The sequence below is a fragment of the Cnephaeus nilssonii genome, assembly GCF_951640355.1.
Source record: "Cnephaeus nilssonii genome assembly, chromosome: X".
In the NCBI taxonomy this organism is placed as follows: Eukaryota; Metazoa; Chordata; class Mammalia; order Chiroptera; family Vespertilionidae; genus Cnephaeus; species Cnephaeus nilssonii.
The window spans coordinates 79,485,416-79,505,977 of record NC_137071.1 but is presented as its reverse complement, the minus strand read 5'-3'; the positions used below and the strand labels follow the sequence as shown (position 1 = coordinate 79,505,977).

Here is a 20,562-nt window from a genome sequence, read left to right as displayed (position 1 = left end):
AAGCTTAGCTCCCCCAGTCTCCGTGCTGTTTGGCCTGGGTCATGTTCTTCTTCGGGTGGCTTATATGGTATGTGCACATAATATTGTAAGCTTGCCTGGCCTATATGTCTCTATCTTCCACCATGTACTTTCTCTCCCTCTCCAGTGCTTTAATTTAAGCCATCATTGACTCTCACTTGGACTACTACATTGTCTTCTAACCCATCTCTGCTTCTACCTTTTCCTTATCCTACCCCACCCCATCCAAGTCTTACCACAGCTACTGGAGTAATAGTTTTAAAATGCAAATGTGATGGTATCACTCCCAGATTTCTTTTCAAATCAAACTAAAAATGAAAAATGAAACATCACAAAGAGCCCCCAGGCTTTGGCCTTTGTCTTCCTCCCAGTCTTATTTCTTAGAACTCACTGCTGGCACCCTATGACTCAGACATTTTGAGCTATTTGCTCTTCTGTAAACATTCTGTATTCATTTACAGCTGCATGTCTTTGGCCCTATTAGTGCAATTCTAAAGTCTAGAATACCATTTTTACCCTCTCTGTCTAACTAGCTCCAATTAATTATTTTTATGACTTCATTGAGATACCATTCACAGAGCAAACAATTTACTCATTTAAAATGCACAATTCAATGGTGTTTTTTTTTTTTTGTTCAGCCACAGAGTTGTACAACAACCACTATTTAATGTCAGAACATCTTTATCCCCCTAAAAGAAACTCTGTACCTATTAGCAGACACTCTATTTTCCCCCAGCTCCTCCTTCCTGCACCCATCCTAGACAGCCCCTGGCAACCATTAATCTACTTTCGTCTGTATAAATTTGTCTATTCCATAGTCATTTTCAACACTTTTTCTGGTGTTGCCTCCTCTTATTTGCCTCCCAGTTCCCTGATTTCAGTCTCTCCTCTGGGCTCCAATAGTACCCCTTACATGGCTTTGTCATAGCACTTAGCCTGCTGTATTCTTTCCTGTGTCCACACAGGAAATAACTCATCTCTGAAACCCCGATGTATAGTACTTGGTCTGGCTTAGAGAAAGTACCCTGTAGCCACTGGCTAAATGAATGAATTATTTCCAGGAAGCTCAGACAGGGAAAAAGGTCTCCCAGAGAGTGGGTGAGAGATGAGTGAATACACAGGCAAAGCCAGATAGCGGATATCTAAGTGCCTACTTTCAGCCCACTTGCACTTGGACAAATGCAGCAACCACCACACCGATGTCTATTTCCTCTCTATAGTTGGTATTCAGGTTGCAGAATCTAGGGAAGCATTACCATAAGTGGTGCAGAGGAAGTATATCCTCAGGAACTGTTTATGATACAACAGTTTATGCTTTAGCTGTGGGACTAATAGCAACACTCTCAGGCCATTGTCCTGCTTAACTTGTTGGATTTTTTATTTCTCTCTCTCTCTCTCTCTCTCTCTCTCTCTCTCTCTCTCTCTCTCTCTCTCTCTCTCCTTCCCTCCTTCCCTCCCTCTCTTCCCCCACTCCTGCCTTCCCTTCTTTCTCTCCTCCTCCATCCCTCTTACTCCACCCTCACACCATTGGAATATTTGCCTTTATATTTGTAAAGCACATTTCAGAATATATCTGATTAATAACATAAGTACTTACATTTTAAAAAACATACCTTAGCATGAGCTATCTGAATAGGAATCCACTTTGAAAGCTGTTTAATTGTTCTAGTCAATGCACTACATTTCTTTTTACTTGATTGTACATTTGAAAAGCTAATTAGCAGATGAACATAAAACAATTGCAAACATAATGGAATACAAAGATTTTAAATACTAAATCATCTCAATTTTAGCATTTTATTGACTAGAGACAGATTGGGGTGCACTCTGACTTTGGCCACCATTGTCTGCCTTTCTCTATTTCTGTCTCTATTTCAAGTTCCCCATTCTTCTCTTCTCCAAATCTCTACCCTATTTTCCCTCTCCTCCATTCATTATCTCTTTCTCTCACTCTTTTTTATTCTTTCCTCCACCCATTTTGCTGTATGAGCCTTTTTTATGTTTCATTCTGTGTTTCTACTTCAATAGATATATACATATATAGTGATTTCAGAGAGGAAGGGAGAGGGAGAAAGAGATAGAAACATCAATGATGAGAGAGAATCATTGATTGGCTGCCTCATGCATGCCCCCCCACCCCAGTGGGGTTCGAGCCCGCAACCCGGGCATGTGCCCTTGACTGAAATCAAACCCGGGACCTTTCAGTCCGCAGGCTGACGCTCCATCCACTGAGCCAAACCAGCTAGGGCTCTACTTCACTTTTAAATTCTTCTTCCTGACTAGTCCCTTTTCTCTTTCGTTCCTTTTGTTCTTTTTGCTCAGGATGAGGTAGGGAAGAGTGTGTGGGGAGGGGAGAGGATAGATTGAGCAGGAAAAGAGAGAGTGGAGAGACATTGACAATGGGGCTGTCCTGAACCTGCCACATTATCTGCTACCAAAAGGGATGGGCCTTCGTTCGAACCACCCATATTTCCTCTCCTTTAAGCTAAGGCACAAAATTTCTTTGTGCCTCACTTTTTTATCACTTACACAATTGAAGCAAAATAATATGTTCCCAGACTACCTCACAGAAATGTTGTCAAGGTCAAACTTTGTAATGAATATGAAAAAGATTTGAAAAGAACCAGACTCTGTAATTGGAAGCACTCAAGGGAAAGGGTGGGAGGATTGCTGCCTTGCACTGCTCAGGGATCTGATTAATGTGAGGACTGTACTTCTTGTCTTTCTGAGGAATGTGTTTCTTTTCACCTTTGTCCTACTCATCAAATAACTTGTTTGTATGTGTGCCTTGTTTGAATGTCTTTAGTATCTGCAGAGGGGAAGGATAACTTGTTCCTTTGTATGCTGTTGATTTTTATCCATTCCTTTTCTCTTGCCTTGGGCTAGCAAATGGAACCTCCAGCAGCCAGTTCTCTACCCCCAAGTCTAAGCAGTCTCCCATCTCTACACCTACCAGTCCTGGCAGCCTCCGGAAGCACAAGGTATTATGTCTCTTATACCTTACTAAACCCCTTTACACTTGGACTTTTTTGATGGGCTTGGTTATGGTTTTCTCTTCCATCAGCTTCAATAGCACATCAAGGCTAGAATTTCTTTTCATCTGGTCCATTAGTGTGAAGCCATGGGAATCACAGCAGGGGTCTAGCTTCCATTCACTTTTATGTATTCCTCTGACCCCTGGTTTATTTAATACTGATTACATTTACTCAAAAGGTAGAGGTACAGAGGTCCCAACTATGCATTCTGAGCTAATGGTGTCAGCAAATAACTGACTCAGGGGATGGGTTGAGCACTTGTCTGTCCAATTCAGAGGCATAGTGAAGAGGGCCTTAAAGGCAACTTATGTTTCATAGGCACCAGTCAATAAAAGTGACATAAATATAGCACTCAAAGAAAGTTAGCACAGAGTTAGTTCCTTTAGATTTGCTGGATCTCAAAATATAAACAGATCCTAGTTTCACTATGTATTTGCAGACAGATTCTGATGCAGCATTGGAAGAGAGGGCACATGTATACTGCATTGGTCCTAGGCATCATGTGCACTTCTAAGTCATCTCAAATAAATGTACCATTAAAATAATAGAAGTGTATAGATTATCTAGCTCCACTTCTAAAATAGATTCATATCCAGAAATCTCCTCTGTATAGAAAATATGGAGTGGTTATTGCCTTGTACCTCATCTCTGAGGTTATGTAAATGTGGTTTCTGCTCTGATTACCACATTCTAGAGCTGTGTTCCCTATGATTCTCTTGTATTCTGCCTGTTCATAAGACTCGGTGTGAGATGGGAAAAGGCAGAATTCACCAATGTGGCCAACTGCATCACAGAACCATAGATGGTCAAAGCTGGAGATCTTAGATGGAATTAAACTAGTTTCATTTGATTTTCTCTGTGATCTTGTGAGGTTAATATTTTACAGAGGAGAAAATTGCAACCTAACAAGGTTAAGCTACTTAGTGCAATAACATTACTAGGTAGTAGCAGACAGAAGACTGGTACCCAGATTATTTCCAGTAGTATGGCTGGAGTCAGTTTGTACAAGGTCGAGACCTGACTGTACATTGCTTCCCAACTCTGTGTTCAGTGACATTGTGTTGGTAACTAGAACACAGCTGTTGTAGGAAGATTTACACCATGGAAAGCAGCAAAGACTACAAATCAAGGTTGTTTTGTTCCTACATAAAGTTAGTGGTTAAAGATTTAACAGTACACCACTACCTGACATCCATTTTCATTTCCTTTTCTCTGCATTTGGGTTTTAATTTCCTGGTTAATCTGACCATTACCTGCTCCATCATTCCTAATGTCTGTTGCATTCCTTGAGTGACCCTTTTAACCTATGATATTGACCCTGACCAGAACCTTCTGATTGTCCTGCTGAACTATTTGGTTTCGCAAAAGGAGGAGATGCTGAACTGTTTATGTAGCCAACATTATCCAGAGATTGTGAGATGAATGAAAATTACTTTTGCAGTGAGCTTTCAGTTATTCTTTTGAGCAGCAAAGTTTGTTAATGTGGACATTCCAAGATGGGGAGCAGCCTAATCCTACTTTTCCACTCTCCACACAGAACCTCTTATATGCTACATTACTTGTTACTGTATATTTGCCCTATGCATTTCTGCCCTTACATTGTCCCTGAGAAGTGTGACCTACCCCAGCACCTTATATTAGTACCTACCCCAAATAGCTGGGAGAAACATGGGAATATATTTGGTTTGCACTCATGAGTCATTCAGCTTTTCATTTGACATGTTCAGTTCATTTAGGCTGAAGATCTATTATTCATAAGCCCATTGAGGTGAGTGATGGCATTGTTAAACCATTTCTCCTTGTTGGGTTTGCAGGCTTGCTTATTTATTTATTTATTTATTTATTTATTTATTTATTTAGAAGTCAATTCTAAATCTAATTTAACCACTGAAGAACTAGAACAAGGTATAGGTGGCAACATTGTCAGACCTTAACTGTTTTCTTAACTGTGAAATATTCAGTGTGTCATTTTATTTTTAAAATAACTCTTTTAATGACAGTTAAGCAAACCAACATTAGTACTGAATTATATAATTTTTAGAGCAAACTTTTAAAAAATTACATTTTGGTTTAATTCTAAGTCATTTTTAAGCTTTTCACTTTGATATCATTTCATAGTTACAGAAGTTGCAAAATAATAAAGAACTTCTGTATAGTCTTTACACAGATTGACCAGTTGTTTATATTTTGCCCCATTGACTTTATTTTTCTGTTCTCTTTCTCTCTCTCTCTCTGTCCACACACACATGCGCACTTTACTATTTTTTAGCTATCAAAATCAGGAAATTTGCTCTGCTGTGATACTATTATCTACAGTCCATATTCGAATTTTATCAAGTGCCCTAGTAACATTCTTTTTCTGGCCAGGATCCAATCCAGGATGACACAGTGACTTCATTTGCCATGTCTCTTTAGTATTCTTTAATCTAGTACTGTTCTTGAGTATTTTTTTAATCTTTTAGGACACTGTATTGTACAAATGAAGAGTACAGGCCCATTATGTAGTGGAATGTTTTTTTAAATTTAGGTTTGTCTATTGATTTCTTGTTATTAAATTCAGATTATGCACTTGGAGCAGAAACATCATAGAAGTGATTCTGTTCCTCTCTTGGTGCATCCTATCAGGAAGCAATGATGGAAAGTGAGCTGGTTTTCTTAAATAAGTTAAAAAGTGTCTTGTGAACTTGGCTCAGCCCCGCTGAGGCTCTAGTCTCAACTTATTGCTCCTCCTTTAACACAGCTACCTGAACCTTAGCACCATTAAGGTCTTTGGGCAGTGGACCTAAGCCGGTCTCATCTGAATGTCCATCCAAGCGGACCTGAAAGGTGTGAGTCATGGTGGAGACAGGAAGCAGGTGGCTAAGGCCATGACTTTCCTCCTGCGCAATTGGAAAGAAACTTGAAGTCCCAGCATCCCTTTGGTAACTTGATGGCCCTGGCAGGGCCCAAAGCTGTAATCAGCCTCTTGGCTTCCCCTCTTAAGCAGCTCATGGAGAATCCTCTTTAATGCAGCTGTGATGGGGTTAGCCAAAGTCCGAATACTCAAGTACTACAATATGGACACAAAGTAAATCCTTGTATAGTTAATGAGAACAACATTTTGCATTTCTATACTGCTTAATCTTTTTGCATAGCCATTTTCTCACTTACCTTTGTGATAACCCTGTGAAAAAGATAGGGCAGGTAGCATTTCCATTTTATAGGTGAGAAAAAGGAAGGGCTGGGGTTAAAGACAGCTCTAGTATGATTCAACAATTGGGGGAAGGTAACATATTAAAGATGTACAAAAAGCTTAGAAAAATAGGGAACATTTTTATTTTTATATTTTTTCCAGATTAGTGATTGTACTCATGGCTTTAAATTTGGAGGCATTTTGCTTGCAAAGTTGTCTGGAGATTGGAGGAAAATGTATTTGACATATTATCTGAAAATGTAACTAATATTACTTAATATACATTTTCTTCTGTATTTCCAGACTTTTTTTTTTTTTGTCATCCTGTAAGTGCTTGGAGAGATAGTTGGGTGAATAAAGCAGGATCCTGACCCTTAAATCACAGACATGACTCTAAGTGAATTTTGGTAGTATAATCAAGAGGGAACAAAAGGACTACAGGAGCACAAGAGAAGATGGGAGACAAGGAAAGCTTTATAGACTAGGTGACATTTAAGTGGGCCCTTGAAGCCTGGGTAGGCTTTTGATAACTGGTGTAGAGAACAGGGAGTTTCAGCTTTAAAAAAATTTACTCACATGTGGAATTTAATGAACAAACTGAACTACCAAGCAAAATAGAGACAGACTCATAGATGGAGAGCAGGCAGACAGCACTGGTGGGGCAGCCAAGGGGGAGAAGGGGGAGGGTAGATTGAGCAAAAAAGAAAAAAAGAGAGAGAGAGAACTCATGGACAACAGTGTGGTGATTGAAGGGGGGAGGTGTTGGGGGAGGTGGAAGAGGGCAGAGAGGGGATAAATGGTGATGGAAAAAATAAAAAAATAAATTTTTAAAAATCAGCAAAAACAAAGCCAAACCATAAGAAAAATGCAGAGCACATTTTGGGAAAAGCAAACCCAAACTAGAAGCCAGGTTTCTCAAAACTCCTCTCTGACTTTCCTTGGACTATAAGCTTATTGGACCAGAGACCAAGATTTTGTTTCCTCTAATGCAAAAATATCGCCAGCACAGCTGTATTTGTTACAAACATTTTGTTCTGTAGGGCTCCAAGGGACTAAGCAAATGAATTTCAGGTGCAAATTATGTGTATTGTTAAGCAATATGTGTATTTCTGTATTTTTACATATCAATCAACAAAAACAGAATGTTGAGATAATTCTTTTTCCTGAACATTGTTTTACCCATACAAGGTAATATATTTTGAATATTAAATTGATGAGGACAGACGTTCACACTTAGGCCTAGTTATATGGATTCTTTCCATAGCCTATATCTAACTGTACCCATTCCAAGACAGAGCAGCTGCTAGTGGAGTCTCCTCAAGTTTCTACCCTGAGGCCTGTTCCCCTGTCCTCTGAGATAAGAGTCTGGAACAATCTTCTCATAATTATTTCCACTAGCCAACCAACAACATTGAAGGATCTGTTACATGAACAATTAAGAGCAGGGGTGAATGCTGAAGCCCAGTGGTTCAGAGTGGTGGAACTCAATGATGGTGGTCTCCATAATGAAAAGGCCCTTTTGTACTGCTTTAAAAATATCCATGGAGTTCACTAACGTGGCAGTGTCTAATTTTCTTTGCTTTGGTATAAAGAAAAAAAATGCAATGATCTGAATTACATTTTATAGATTTTTATAACTAGAAGGAACCTTAAAGATCTTATACTCTGCATATTCCATGATTTTTAGATATAAGAACAAAGGCTCTGAAAGGGAGGAAGTTAAAAGGCAAAGCTAGGCCTAGAACTTAGGTCTCCTGATTCTTAATCCTGAGCTCCTTCTACTACAGTGGACTTGCATTCTGTGTAAATTTAACTTGTGGAATTCATCAATAGTCACAATGTAGTCATTAAAAAAACTACTACAAAACTGTCTCATATTTGTATACAAAATTACATGCTGAATATTACTATATGCATTATACATTGCATATTGCTGTATAGGGTTTCATACTTAAGAATCACATAAATAGTATTTAGTTGTTAATGTGAGATTTTCAAAGGTACTATTTTTTTAAGTAAGAGCTTATTGAGATACTAGAGGCCCAGTGAATGATTGAATCATGCACGTGTAGGGTCCCCTACACGCTTTCGCTTTTTGCGGTGGAGCTGGGTGCCTGTCCTCTGGTACACCAGGCCTTTCAGAAGCCTCCGGCTCGGCGGAGGCTTCTGAAAGGCCTGGTGCTGGAGCAGACAGGCACCCAGCTCCCCCACTTTTGATGGTCCGTGGCCGCTGAGGGGGGCTACCCTGCTGTTGAGAGGCACAGCTGGGTGTCCGCAGGGCCTGCCGTGGACACCCAGCTGCGCCTCTCAATGGCAGGGTAGCCAGGTGTCCGTGGCAGCCCCCCTCAGCGGCCGCGGATCTGGCCGTTGAGAGGCACAGGGGGCAGGAGTCCCGCCCCCTGTGCCTCTTAACAGCAGGGTAACCCCCCTCAGTGGCAGCGGATCCGTGCCTCTCAATGGCCAGATAGGCCACCCCGAGTCCCGCCCCCCAGCCTCCCGCTGCCCAATCGTGGGCGTAGCGGAGTGATGGTAATTTACATGTTACTCTATTATTAGATAGGATAATTCACATACTATAAGTTACACCTTTTAAAATTGTACAGTTTAATGTTTTTTAGTAAATCCCACAGTTGTGCAGGAATATGTTCATCACCCCCAAAAGAAGCACTATGCCCATAAGCAGTCACAGGTCTTTTCTCCTCTACTCATGCCCTGGATGCCACTAATCTACTACTCTCTGTTTTCTATGAGCTAACATATACTGAACATCTCATATAAAATTTTCTCTGGGTACTGCTTTAGCTGGATCCCATAACTTTTGCTATATTATTTATTTCATTTTTATTTATTGAATATTTTGTAGTTTCCCTTATAATTTCTCCTTTGACTCATTAGCTATTTAACAATGTGTTGTTTAATTTTCACATAGTTGTGAATTTCCCAAATATCTTTGTTTTGCTTTCTAATTTAGTTCTACTGTAGTCAAAGAACACATTTTACATGATTTTAGTACTTTTAGATTTATTGAGACTTGTTTTATGACCTAACATATAATCTATACTACAGAATGTTCCATGAGCACTTGAGGAGAATGTGTATTCTATGGTTGTTGGATGGAATATTCTAGAGATGTATAATTGTTTGTAGTGTTGTTCAAGTTTCTTTTTTTGTTGGTCTTCTGCCTAGTGATTCTACCCATTATTGAAGGTCTGGGGTATTGAAGTCTTCAACTATTATAATTGAATTCTTTATTTCTCCCTTCAATTCAGTCATTTTTTTCTTCATGTATTTGGGTGTTCTGCTGTTAAAGTGTATATATACAAGGGTATCTCAAAAATGTATACATACTTTAATAGCGCGGAGCTCAATTGATGTTTCTTTTCAGATTTAACCCATTAGAATTAATAATGGTATTCAAAGTGTGTATACATTTTTTGGACACGCTGTATTTACAATTATGCTTTGGGATGTAGTGACCCTTTTAATTATTATAAAATGTCCTTATTTGTCTCTAGTAATAATTTTTGTCTTAAAGTCTTTTTTTCCTGATATTAGTATAGCCACTCCAGCTCTCTTTTGTTTCCTAACTGCATGGTACGTCTTTTTCCATCTTTTTACTTTCAACCTATTTGTGTCTCTGAATCTAAGTTGTGTCTCTTTCAAACAGCATAGAACTGGATCATGTGTTTTTTCTTTGTGTTGTTTTTTTAAATATATTTTTATTGATTTCAGAGAGGAGGAGAGAGAATCATTTATCGATTGCCTCCTGCACGCCCCACACTGGGGATCAAGTCTGTAACCTGGGCATATGCCTTGACCTGGAATCAAACCCAGGACCCTTCAGTCCACAGGCCAACGCTCTATCTACTGAGCCAAACTGGCTAGGGTGGATCATGTTTTTTTCCCCCCTTCAACCCATTCTACTGATCTCTGCCTTTTCATTTGAGTGTTTAATCTATATTTAGTGCAGTTATTAAAAAGGTGGGAATTGCGTATTCCTTTTTGCTATTTTGTATTTGTCTTATATCTTTTTTGTTCCTTTATCCCTTTATTTCTGCCCTTTTGTGTTAGATAAATATATTTACAGTGTACCATTTTAATTCCCCTTTTGTATTTTTAGTAATTTTATTTTGTGTTATTTTCTTAGTGTTTGCCCTGGGGATTACAATCAACATCTTAATACAATCTACTTTGAATTAATATCAACTTAATTTCAATTGTATATAAAAATTTTGCTTTAGTATAGCACTGTTCTTTTTGCCTTCTCTTTGTGCTCTTATTGAAATACAGATTACATCATTATATATAACCAGAGGCCCAGTGCATGAAATTTGTGCAAGGGTAGTCCTTTGCAGACCAGGCTGCCGCTACCCTCACAGCCCCAGTTGCCTTGGCCTTTGCAGCTCCATGGCCCTGCCCCCTGGTCATTCAGGAAGGTCATATTGCCTTCAGGTCTAATTAGCATATTAAATCTTTATTAGCTTTATATATGATAACTCCACCAACACATTATTATAATTGTTATTTTATGCAGTTGTCTTTTCAATTGGATAACAGAAGAAGAGAGTACAAAAATAAATTTTTACTATCTGTTGTATTTATCTTTTTTAAAATTTTCTTTTCTTTTTTATTGTATGTAACTGTATACTATGTTTAAATGCCTATTAGCTTTTTAAAAATTTCTTTATTGATTAAGGTATTACATATGTGTCCTTATCCCCCCCCATTGCCCCCCCCCACACTCCCACTCATGCCCTCACTCCCCTGTTGTCTGTGTCCATTGCTTAGGCCTATATGCATGCATACAAGTCCTTTGGTTGATCCCTCCCCCTTACCCCCACCCTCCCCTACCTTCCCTCCGAGGTTCGACAGTCTGATCGATGCTTCTCTGTCTCTGGATCTGTTTTTGTTCATCAGTTTATGTTGTTCATTATATTCCATAAATGAGTGACATCATGTGATATTTATCTTTCTCCGACTGGCTTATTTCACTTAGCATAATGCTCTCCAGTTCCATCCATGCTATTGCAAATGGTAAGAATTCCTTCTTTTTTACCGCAACATAGTATTCCATTGTGTAGATGTACCACCATTTTTTAATCCATTCATCTGCTGATGAGCACTTAGGCTGCTTCCAAATCTTAGTTATTGTAAATTGTGCTGCTATGAACATAGGGGTGCATATATCCTTTCTGACTGGTGTTTGTAGTTTCTTGGGATATATTCCTAGAAGTGGGATCACTGGGTCAAATGGGAGTTCCATTTTTAGTTTTTTGAGGAAACTCCATACTGTTCTCCACAGTGGCTGCACCAGTCTGCATTCCCACCAGCAGTGCACCAGGGTTCCTTTTTCTCCACATCCTTACCAGCACTTGTCGTTTGTTGATTTGTTGATGATAGCCATTCTGACAGGTGTGAGATGGTACCCCATTGTCGTTTTGATTTGCATCTCTCAGATAATTAGTGCCTTTGAGCATGTTTTCATATGTCTCTTGGCCTTCCTTCTGTCTTCTTTCAAAAAGTATCTATTTAGGTCCATTGCCCATTTTTTTGATTGGGTTGTTTATCTTCCTTTTGTTAAGTTGTATGAGTTCCCTGTAGATGTTGGAGATTAAACCCTTATCGGTGATAACATTGGCAAATATGTTCTCCCATGCAGTGGGCTTTCTTGTTTATTTGTTGATGGTTTCTTTTGCTGTGCAAAAGCTTTTTATTTTGATGTAGTTCCATTTGTTTATTTTCTCTTTAGTTTCCATTGCCCTAGGAGCGGTATCGGTTAAGAAATTGCTTCGGCATATGTCTGAGATTTCGCTGCCTGTGGATTCCTCTAGTATTTTTATGGTTTTCCGTCTTATGTTTTCTTTATTTCTTATCTGGATTTATATTACTGTCTTGTTGTCCTTTCATTTCTCCCTGAAGGATACTCTATAGTATTTCTTGTAGGACATGTTTGCTAGTAACAAATAATCTGTCTTTATTTATCTGGGAACTGTCTTGATTTATCCTTCATTCTTGAAGGATAATTTTGCTGGGTTTTCTTGAATACCTTGCTCCAATAAGTTTCCCAGCCTTTGCTGAAGGCTCTGTGGGTGTGTACTGGGGCATAATTTCAATACTCTGTTAGGCAGTTTAACACTTTGTCTTAATCTTCAATTCCTGCTTGCACAGGGCTTCAAGGGCAAACAGAGGTGAGAGGTTAAAGGCTTTTCAGGTCTTTTCTGAGAATACACACAGTCCTGAACATGTGCTGGCTTTAGAGATTACTGGGAATATGTTGGTGCCTTTCAAAGTCCCCTATGGACATTAATTCTTCAGCTTTTCCTTTAAGGTTTTAAGCAGCTTCATTTACCCCAAATATTTCCCCCACCCAAGGAGGCTATGATTTTAAGCAATTGCAGCTGATTAATACTCCCAGAAAAGGCTGTTCACAGGAAGTGTGCTCTGAATTAGGTCAAATAAAAAAAAGAGCCCCACAAGTGCAGTTTCCAGACAGATTAAAAAGTGACAATTCTCAAGGACTAGGGTATTTTGGGGGAGCTCCAAACTCACTCTGCATTGTCCAGTGACTGCTAGGGTGTAGTTTTTTAAATACTGTAGTAGTTAGGCTATTTGTTTTCAAAGCTACCCTGCATCTGGAGAAAGAGAGAATGAAATAAGGTGAGTTAAAGCACCATAAGTCTTGGTATTCTCACTGAGATTTATCCATTTTTTCTTTATTGAACAGTTATTGGATTGTTGCAAGCCTTTGCTTAATTTCTAGAGTTTTGAAAGAGTAGATTTTGACAATTATCTTAGTGTTACTACATTTATGTAAAAGCAGGTTTTCAGAGTATTTCTTCACCATTCTGGAAGTCTAGAGCTCAAAGATACTTTTGATTATGTTCAATATTTACTATATTCAAGTACTGAAGAACTAAATCTCTTCAGAGATGCAACTCCATTCTATGCCACTTCAATTCTATTTTGTAAGTTATATTGCACCGTATTATTTTTTCAGCCTTGTACTCCCTAGCTATTTATCACTTTTCTAAGAAATCTTGTTTGGTAGTTTAAAATGAAACAAGGTTTTCAAAACCTACCTATGGCCTGGTTGTTTTTGGATGAATCCCCAATGTAAAACAATCTTTCTTAAATCTTTAAAGGGTTATAAATGAAACAAAACCCAAACAAACAAGACTGTGTGGCAGAGAGCACATATGGCCAGCAAAGAAAGCCTAAATATTTACTATCTAGCTATGTACAGAAAATGTTTGCAAACCCTTGAGTTACAGTGAAGGGATGGTGGTTTGGTGAGAGTTGAATCTATTCACAGTAGTTGCCTTTGTTGTGTTTTTAAATTATTTAATATTCCCTTGAGAGTTCCAAATAATAGCCACAGAATTGGAAGAGACATTACAGATTGTCCATTCCAAAGTCTGCATTTTCTTGACGAAGAAACCAATATTAAAAAGACTTGTTCAATGCCATAGTACTAATTATCCAGAATTAAAACCTAATGTTTCTGAATATACTTTTCTTCTCTTTCCATTCTATGATGCCTAAAACTTTTCCTGCCCCTCTTTCCCACAAAAAAATGCATTTTAATGTTAGATGAATAAGTCATTCTCCTTCCCATTCTTGTCCCTCTTTCTCATCATCACTTTTTCTTCTACCTCAAAGAGAAACTGTATTTTCCAATTTTCTTGGACTTTCTCTGCTGAAGTTCTATGTCTCAATTTTAGCAAAGTAGGTCTATTAAATATCCACAGAATTGTCCCTAAACTTTTCTATTTCCCAATAGTATCTTGCTGATAACATGAATGAAAACAGTGGTTTTCAAATTGTGTTTCATTTGGAGATGGGTGAGATTCTGCCTCCCCAATGTCTGGTTCAACTAGAAGAACTACACTTTTATTTTATTTATTTATTTATTTTTGGTTGGGCATCCAAGCAAATTTCAAGTGAATAGAGGATTTAAAGAGAGAAGAGAAAGAAATTGAGGGAGACGTGAAAACCACTGATTTAGACCAATGGGTGAAGTAAATCCAAGAGGAATCACAAGGATCTCCAAATTGAGTTCTGAGGACAATGGGAACAAAACAATGCCATTTCATTCCCTCATCTCCTAAAGACAATAAATAAGGCTTGGAACATTATTGGAGTCATGAATCCTAATGGTTAGAAATGGAAGTATCTGGAAATATGTAGATGGGGTACATTTTCTGAGCTAAGCATTTGTTCAGGCAGTTTTCTCAGAGCCTGAAATAAACCTACATATACTAGTATATTCACAACTGATTTTTTGACAAAGGTGCAACAGGCAGTGAATGGAGTAAAGGTAACCTTTTCAAAAATTGGTGCTGGAGCAATTGTATATCTATAGGCCAAAAAATACCCCTAACCTAAAATTCACATTTCATGTAAAAATTAATTAAAACATGGATTTTAGATGTAAATGTAAAACATTTAGAAAGGAAACAGGAGAAAATCTTCTGATCTTCTGCTAGGCAAATAATTCTAAGCTTGGCAACAAAAAGCACATCCTAAAAGAAAAAAAAAATGATACATTGGACCTTATCAAAACTAAAAACTTTGCTGTCAAAAACTGTATGCAAACACAAACTACAGACTGGGAGAAAAATATTAGCAAGACACATATTTAGCCTAAGACATATATTGAGTATATAAATGACTGTTAAAACTCAATGAATAAGAAAAAAAACCAATTAGAATATGATCAATAGACATGAAGTAACATTTCACTGAGGAGGAATTACAGATGTGAAATATGCACATGAAAAGATATTTAATAAAATTCACCATCAGGGAAATTAAAACCACAATGAGATATCAATACAAACCCACAAAAAAATGGTTAAAATAAAAATTAATGAAATCACAAAATACTGGTGAGGATGTGGATAAACTGAATCACATACTTTTCTGGTGAGAATGTAAATGGTATAGCCATTCTGGAAAACAATATTGTAGTCCTTACAAAACTAAACATGCAATTGCCATACTATTCAACAATCGTACCCTTGATTTTATCCAGAGAAATGAAAACATATATTCATATAAAAATCTAGTGTGTGGATGTTTATAGCAGTTTTATTTGTAATAGCTCAAAGCTGGAAACATCCCACATGCCCTTCAATGGGTGAATGGTTACATACTGTATGGTCCACTTATATAACATTCATGAAATGTCAAAATTTTAGATGGGAAACAGATTATTGGTTACCGGGGCTTTGGGATGCGAGAGGAGTGGATGTTGATATAAAGTTGTAGCACAAGAGAGCCTGAAATACAGTTCTGTATCTTGATTGTGGTGGAGGTCACACAACTATACACATGTGGTAAAATAGCATGGGAACACACACACACACACACACACACACACACACACACACACACACACAAGTAAATGGAAACCTACAAGATGTTACCATTGAGGAAACTGAGTGAAGAATACATTGGTACAAAGATACCTCCCTGTACTTCAACTTCTTATAAATCTATAATTATTTCAAAATAATATTAGAGAAAATATTAATCAAAAACAAAGCAGTCATATAATATTGTCCATTTTGGAGCCCAAGTTCTTAATAAAAAGAGAATTAACATTGCCTCTTATTTTCTTATAGGACCTGTACCTGCCTCTGTCTTTGGATGACTCAGACTCACTTGGTGATTCTATGTGAAGGAGGAGAGCGTGTTCAGAGTCCAGAGTACAAATCCAAGATTACTGTTACAATAGGGTACTTCTGCTCAAGTGTCCAACAGGGCTATTGGTGCTTTCAAGTTTTTATTTTTGTTGTTGTTGTTATTTTTAAAAACACACAGTACTATGTTGGGTTTAATTTTTCTGTGATTTCTCCTCTGGGCCACTGATCTATAGTTACCAATTATAAGAGATAGATTGATAACCATCATTTGGGGTAACTTTCCAGGGATTCAAAATGTCCTAGTCCATGACCTTTATATTGAATACTTAGGCACCTGCATTATTTTATCCTGGTCACTATGCTTATACACAACAGTTTTTCTTTCATAGAGGGATGTTTACATGCATAGCACTTAAAATGTGTGTGTGTGTGAAAAAAATCATTGGCAAATCCAAGAGTAACAAACACAAAATCACTAATACCCCTTGTCTCTTAATCTCAAGAATGCTATAAAATCCTGGGAGGATGACAAGGCAGCTCCCCAGTCTTGTTCTTTACTCCTAATTTAACACCCTGTTTGTTGTCTAACACAAGTTCTGGCTGTCAATGGGGAGAAACACCAGCAACTTATAATTCTGGCACCAGACACCTAAGACTATGACACATGAGTGGCTAAAACAGACTAGGCAGAATTGGGGAAACACTATAGACATCTAAGTAGAGTTTATAAAGTGCAGTGAATTTTTTTTGTCAATTGCTCCACTGGGGCAATTTAGAATCAATAAGCAATTAATTAGAGTTGGGGGTGAGGGATTTCATATATCTGATTCCTCTAAGAGGCTGTCCAACATAGCAAGTTATTACACAAACTGAATGGTATCCATCTATCTCTGTTCTATTGAATGCCTTGTAAACAGCCAAAACTGAAAAAAAACTGTGAGAATTTGTTTTCAGGTCTGACACCTTTTGGTCACTTTTTATAGCAAGATTCCACTATCCTTTTTATAAAATCTCATGTCTATATTTCAGGAGCAAACTCTTCAGGCTCCTTTTTTATAAACTGGTGATTTTTCTTTTGTCTAAAAAACACATGCAGAAAATTTACCAAAAAAATAAATAAATAAATAAATAAATGCAGAGCAACGTAGTTTAGGAATTATGCTGTTACTGGCAAACAGAAACCTCCAGGAGAAAACAAAATAAATATCAGAGGCCAATTCAATAGAATCAGTCTTTTGACAACTTTTAAATAGTTATGCTTACATTAATAATTTCAATGTGGACCAGACATTCTAATTATATCTTAAATGAAATGTTATGGCATATTTTAAGCGACTTTTTTATCTATAACCCTAATATTTCATACTGAAGACATAGAAAACTTTCTTTTGTCTTTAACACTAGAAAGAATTTTGCTTTGCTAAGGACTGAATATTTGAAATAATTCTTAGTCTTTGAAGTACAAATTTATAACACTGCTTTTTGTCTGTAATCATAGCCCATAATGGTGAAGACAACTAAATTTAAGTAAAAGCCATGCATGTCAATTCTGTGTTTGCTTTTAGCAGATGTGAAGATTTTTAAAAATTTCTTTGTAATTGTGCAGATAGTTGGAAAGGTGCAGCATTTGGAGCCAAGTGGCTGCTTGGCTATGGGATGACTTGCAGTTGTTCCTCCACTTTAACAGAATGAGCTTGGTGTGTGTGTGTGGGGGGGGGGGGGGGGTGTGTGCGTGCGTGCGCGCGCACGTGCGCGCGCAATCACTTCATAATTAGGAGATACGTCAGGATACCCCAACATGGATCAGTGGCAACTTGGTGGCATTGCTGATGAGAATTGTGTAGAAGAGAATTCAGTGGTGCAAGGAGTAGTTCAGATGCCCCTAGACAAGCTTCAGATGGTGTTAACTATGAGAAATATTTTTTTGGTTCAAGAAGTGTCCAGATGATGGTAGTACTGATTCCTGATTAAACTGGTCATTGAAGAACCCCAAATTATGAAAATCTATTTTGGCACTTGTCCTCTATTTGTAGGTTTATTAGAATCCCTTAAGAACCCCGTGTTGCTTACCCTCTTCTTCTTTCTAGAAGTTCAAGGTGTGGATAGTTTCTCCCAGAACAATTTGTGGTTAAATAGGAAAAACTGGTACTTGGGATGGGGGTGGGGGTGTATACAGTGGTAGGCAGTCTGTTTTTAAACTTCAGGCCAGACTTCCAAAGATTTTTCCCTTTCTCTAGATCTCATTTAGTTCAATTCCTTCAATCTAAGATGAAATGGAGTTTGAGGCAGCTAAATGACCTGCTTGAAAAAACAGGACCAGAAGAGGAATTGAGATTTCCTCATGTCCAGGTCCTATGCTAACTCTCTGAGCATTTCTTTGCTTGTAGAGCATATGTATCATTAAAAAATACTAAATGGCATATTTTCATTACAGTAATCTTTAAACCAACAATCATCTATAATAATAGTAGATTTTCCATCTTTCTTGTAATAAATTATAGGGAAATGTTTCTGTACTCCCACTTCAGAGGGATTTGGTGTAGTTCAAAATTCAATCCTTCAATAATTGCATTTTATTTTTAATTTATCATTATTGTTGAAAGTATTACAGATGTTCCCTTATTTCCCCCCAATGACCCCTCCACCCTGCACCCCCACCCCCCAGGCCTTCACTGAACTATTGTCTTGGGCCCATTTTCAAGGCAACAAAGAAAAATGTAACTGAGCACCTTCATACTCATCATTCATTCCCAATTTTACCCAGTCCAGTTTTACCACTAAAGTTCCATTGTGTTACCTTCTGCACAGTTAGCAAATATCATTCAACAAACATTTGCCTCCACTCCCCAAATTGTCTCTCCCTCTTTCACACACACATATAAACACACACACAATCCATGTGTTGCTTGTTCCTACCTCCTGAATATTCTCCCTTACCGAACTAGAAATAGGGACAAAGAATGGGAAAATGTATATATGGGGACTGGATTGAACAACTTCATAAGTAGTGTTAACTAGGGGTAAATTGAGAGAAAACATCCTTTTCTCTTCACTGTTTTTGGAAAGGATAGCCATTAGCATGATTTCTTTGTGTCTTTATGGACCTTAGTATTAGCTTAGATTGAATTATAGAGTTTTCTAGCTGGAAGGAACCTTGAGATCACATCATCTACTCCAAATTTCTCATTTTCAAGCCAGGAATGGAGATGCAGAGGTAATTTCCTAAAGGTCACACAGCTGGCTTGAGACAAGCCTAGGATTAGAACACATATCTCCTGACTCTTATTCCAGAGCCTGTTCCACTGAACTATATTGCCTTCCACTATGCTCCTGAGAATATTTTCTCAGGGTCATGTTGCATCTTGGAGCCATATGCTCTTGCCATGGTCTCAGTGGGAAATCCACCCAACAACCTAACACAGCTATTTTTCCTTGTATTTACATGGTTTTTATCCACATGGATTGCAGGTGTCTCCTAAAGAGGAAGAGCTGAGGACAGTACCAATGGGATCTATGACCATGTCCATTCAACACAGGGGATCACTGGCCCACCTTGAGGATCCCTCAAAACAGCCTTCTGACCTCCTGCCTTGTCCAGATTGGATATAGAAAGACTGGTTTTCCTAGACAGCTCACCTCATCTCACCTGATACTGGTTGGTCTTCATAGGTTGAGAAAAATGTTTCTTGTTCTTAGAGCAAAGAAAGGAGGGAAGAGGGGACAATAGCTTTGTTCACCCAAATTTCTGAGATGGCTTTTCAGTCCTTTGTAAACGAGTGTGGCTACCATTCACTGGCAATGATTTCCTTTGAAAGATGGGAGTGAGACTAGCTAGAGAAAATAACCTGGTCTTGCTGTGGTTGTCCTCATTCACAATGTCCCCATAGCCATCCTGCCATAATGGGAACAATTTCCAAGTATAAGCAAAGGACTTTGTGACTAAAACGTGCTCTGGCTGATGTTAAACATTGGCTCCTTGTGTTTGCACTAAAATAGCAAGCTATGTGCTCTACACACCGTACTGATCTTGTATTCACTACTCCTGTGTCCTTCCATTCCAGAAACCAGGGCAACAAGTTCTGAACACATAGTTTCCCTCGCAGCAAGGCTCTTCCTGGGAACGAAAGGGTATTCATTAGATTAGTTCCAAGAGACCACTGTCCAGGCAGGTCTTTCCCTACTTCTCAGGAACTTCTCTTTCCTTCCTGCTTCTCATCCCAAATCATAAGTGACTAAGGAAAACAAAGTGAATGAAGAAAACAAGAAGAAGGGCCTGAGTGCTTAGAGCCTTCTACAGATCCCAAGTGTTAGAACAGCAACCCAGTGCTTGCCTTGGGCAACATTGTGTCTACTGCTTTAGTTCCTCCCGTATTCTGGATGGATATGCTCCCAATCCCCCTCAGATTTGGTTCTTAGTAGTTTAAAAACATGCACAAAACAAACAAACAAAAAACAAAACCACATCGCCCAGCCATAGTGGCTTAGTTGGTTGAGTGTTGTCTTGTGCACTGAAAGGTTGTCACTTCAATTCCCTATCAGGGCACATACCTGGGTTGTGTGTTCTATCCTGGTCAGGACACATACGGAAGGCAACCGAAGGCAACTGATGTATATTTCTCTTCTCTCTCTCTCTCTCTCTCTCTCTCTCTCTCTCTCTCTCTCTCTCGGCATGTCCTCTGGTGAGGATTTG

General features: G+C 38.4%; 1 protein-coding gene across 1 annotated transcript in view; it reads left to right on the top strand.

The window, feature by feature from the left end:
• Positions 1-15,908, top strand: part of DCX (doublecortin) — a gene marked incomplete at both ends in the record, with an annotated part of 39,029 nt that extends 23,121 nt beyond the window's left edge. Inside the window, 2 exons of the mRNA XM_079764570.1 lie at positions 2,905-2,999; positions 15,852-15,908. Coding sequence (XP_079620696.1) covers positions 2,905-2,999; positions 15,852-15,908 — 152 coding nt within the window. The remainder of the gene's footprint in view (positions 1-2,904; positions 3,000-15,851) is intronic.
• Between the last annotated feature and the right edge of the window lie 4,654 nt (positions 15,909-20,562).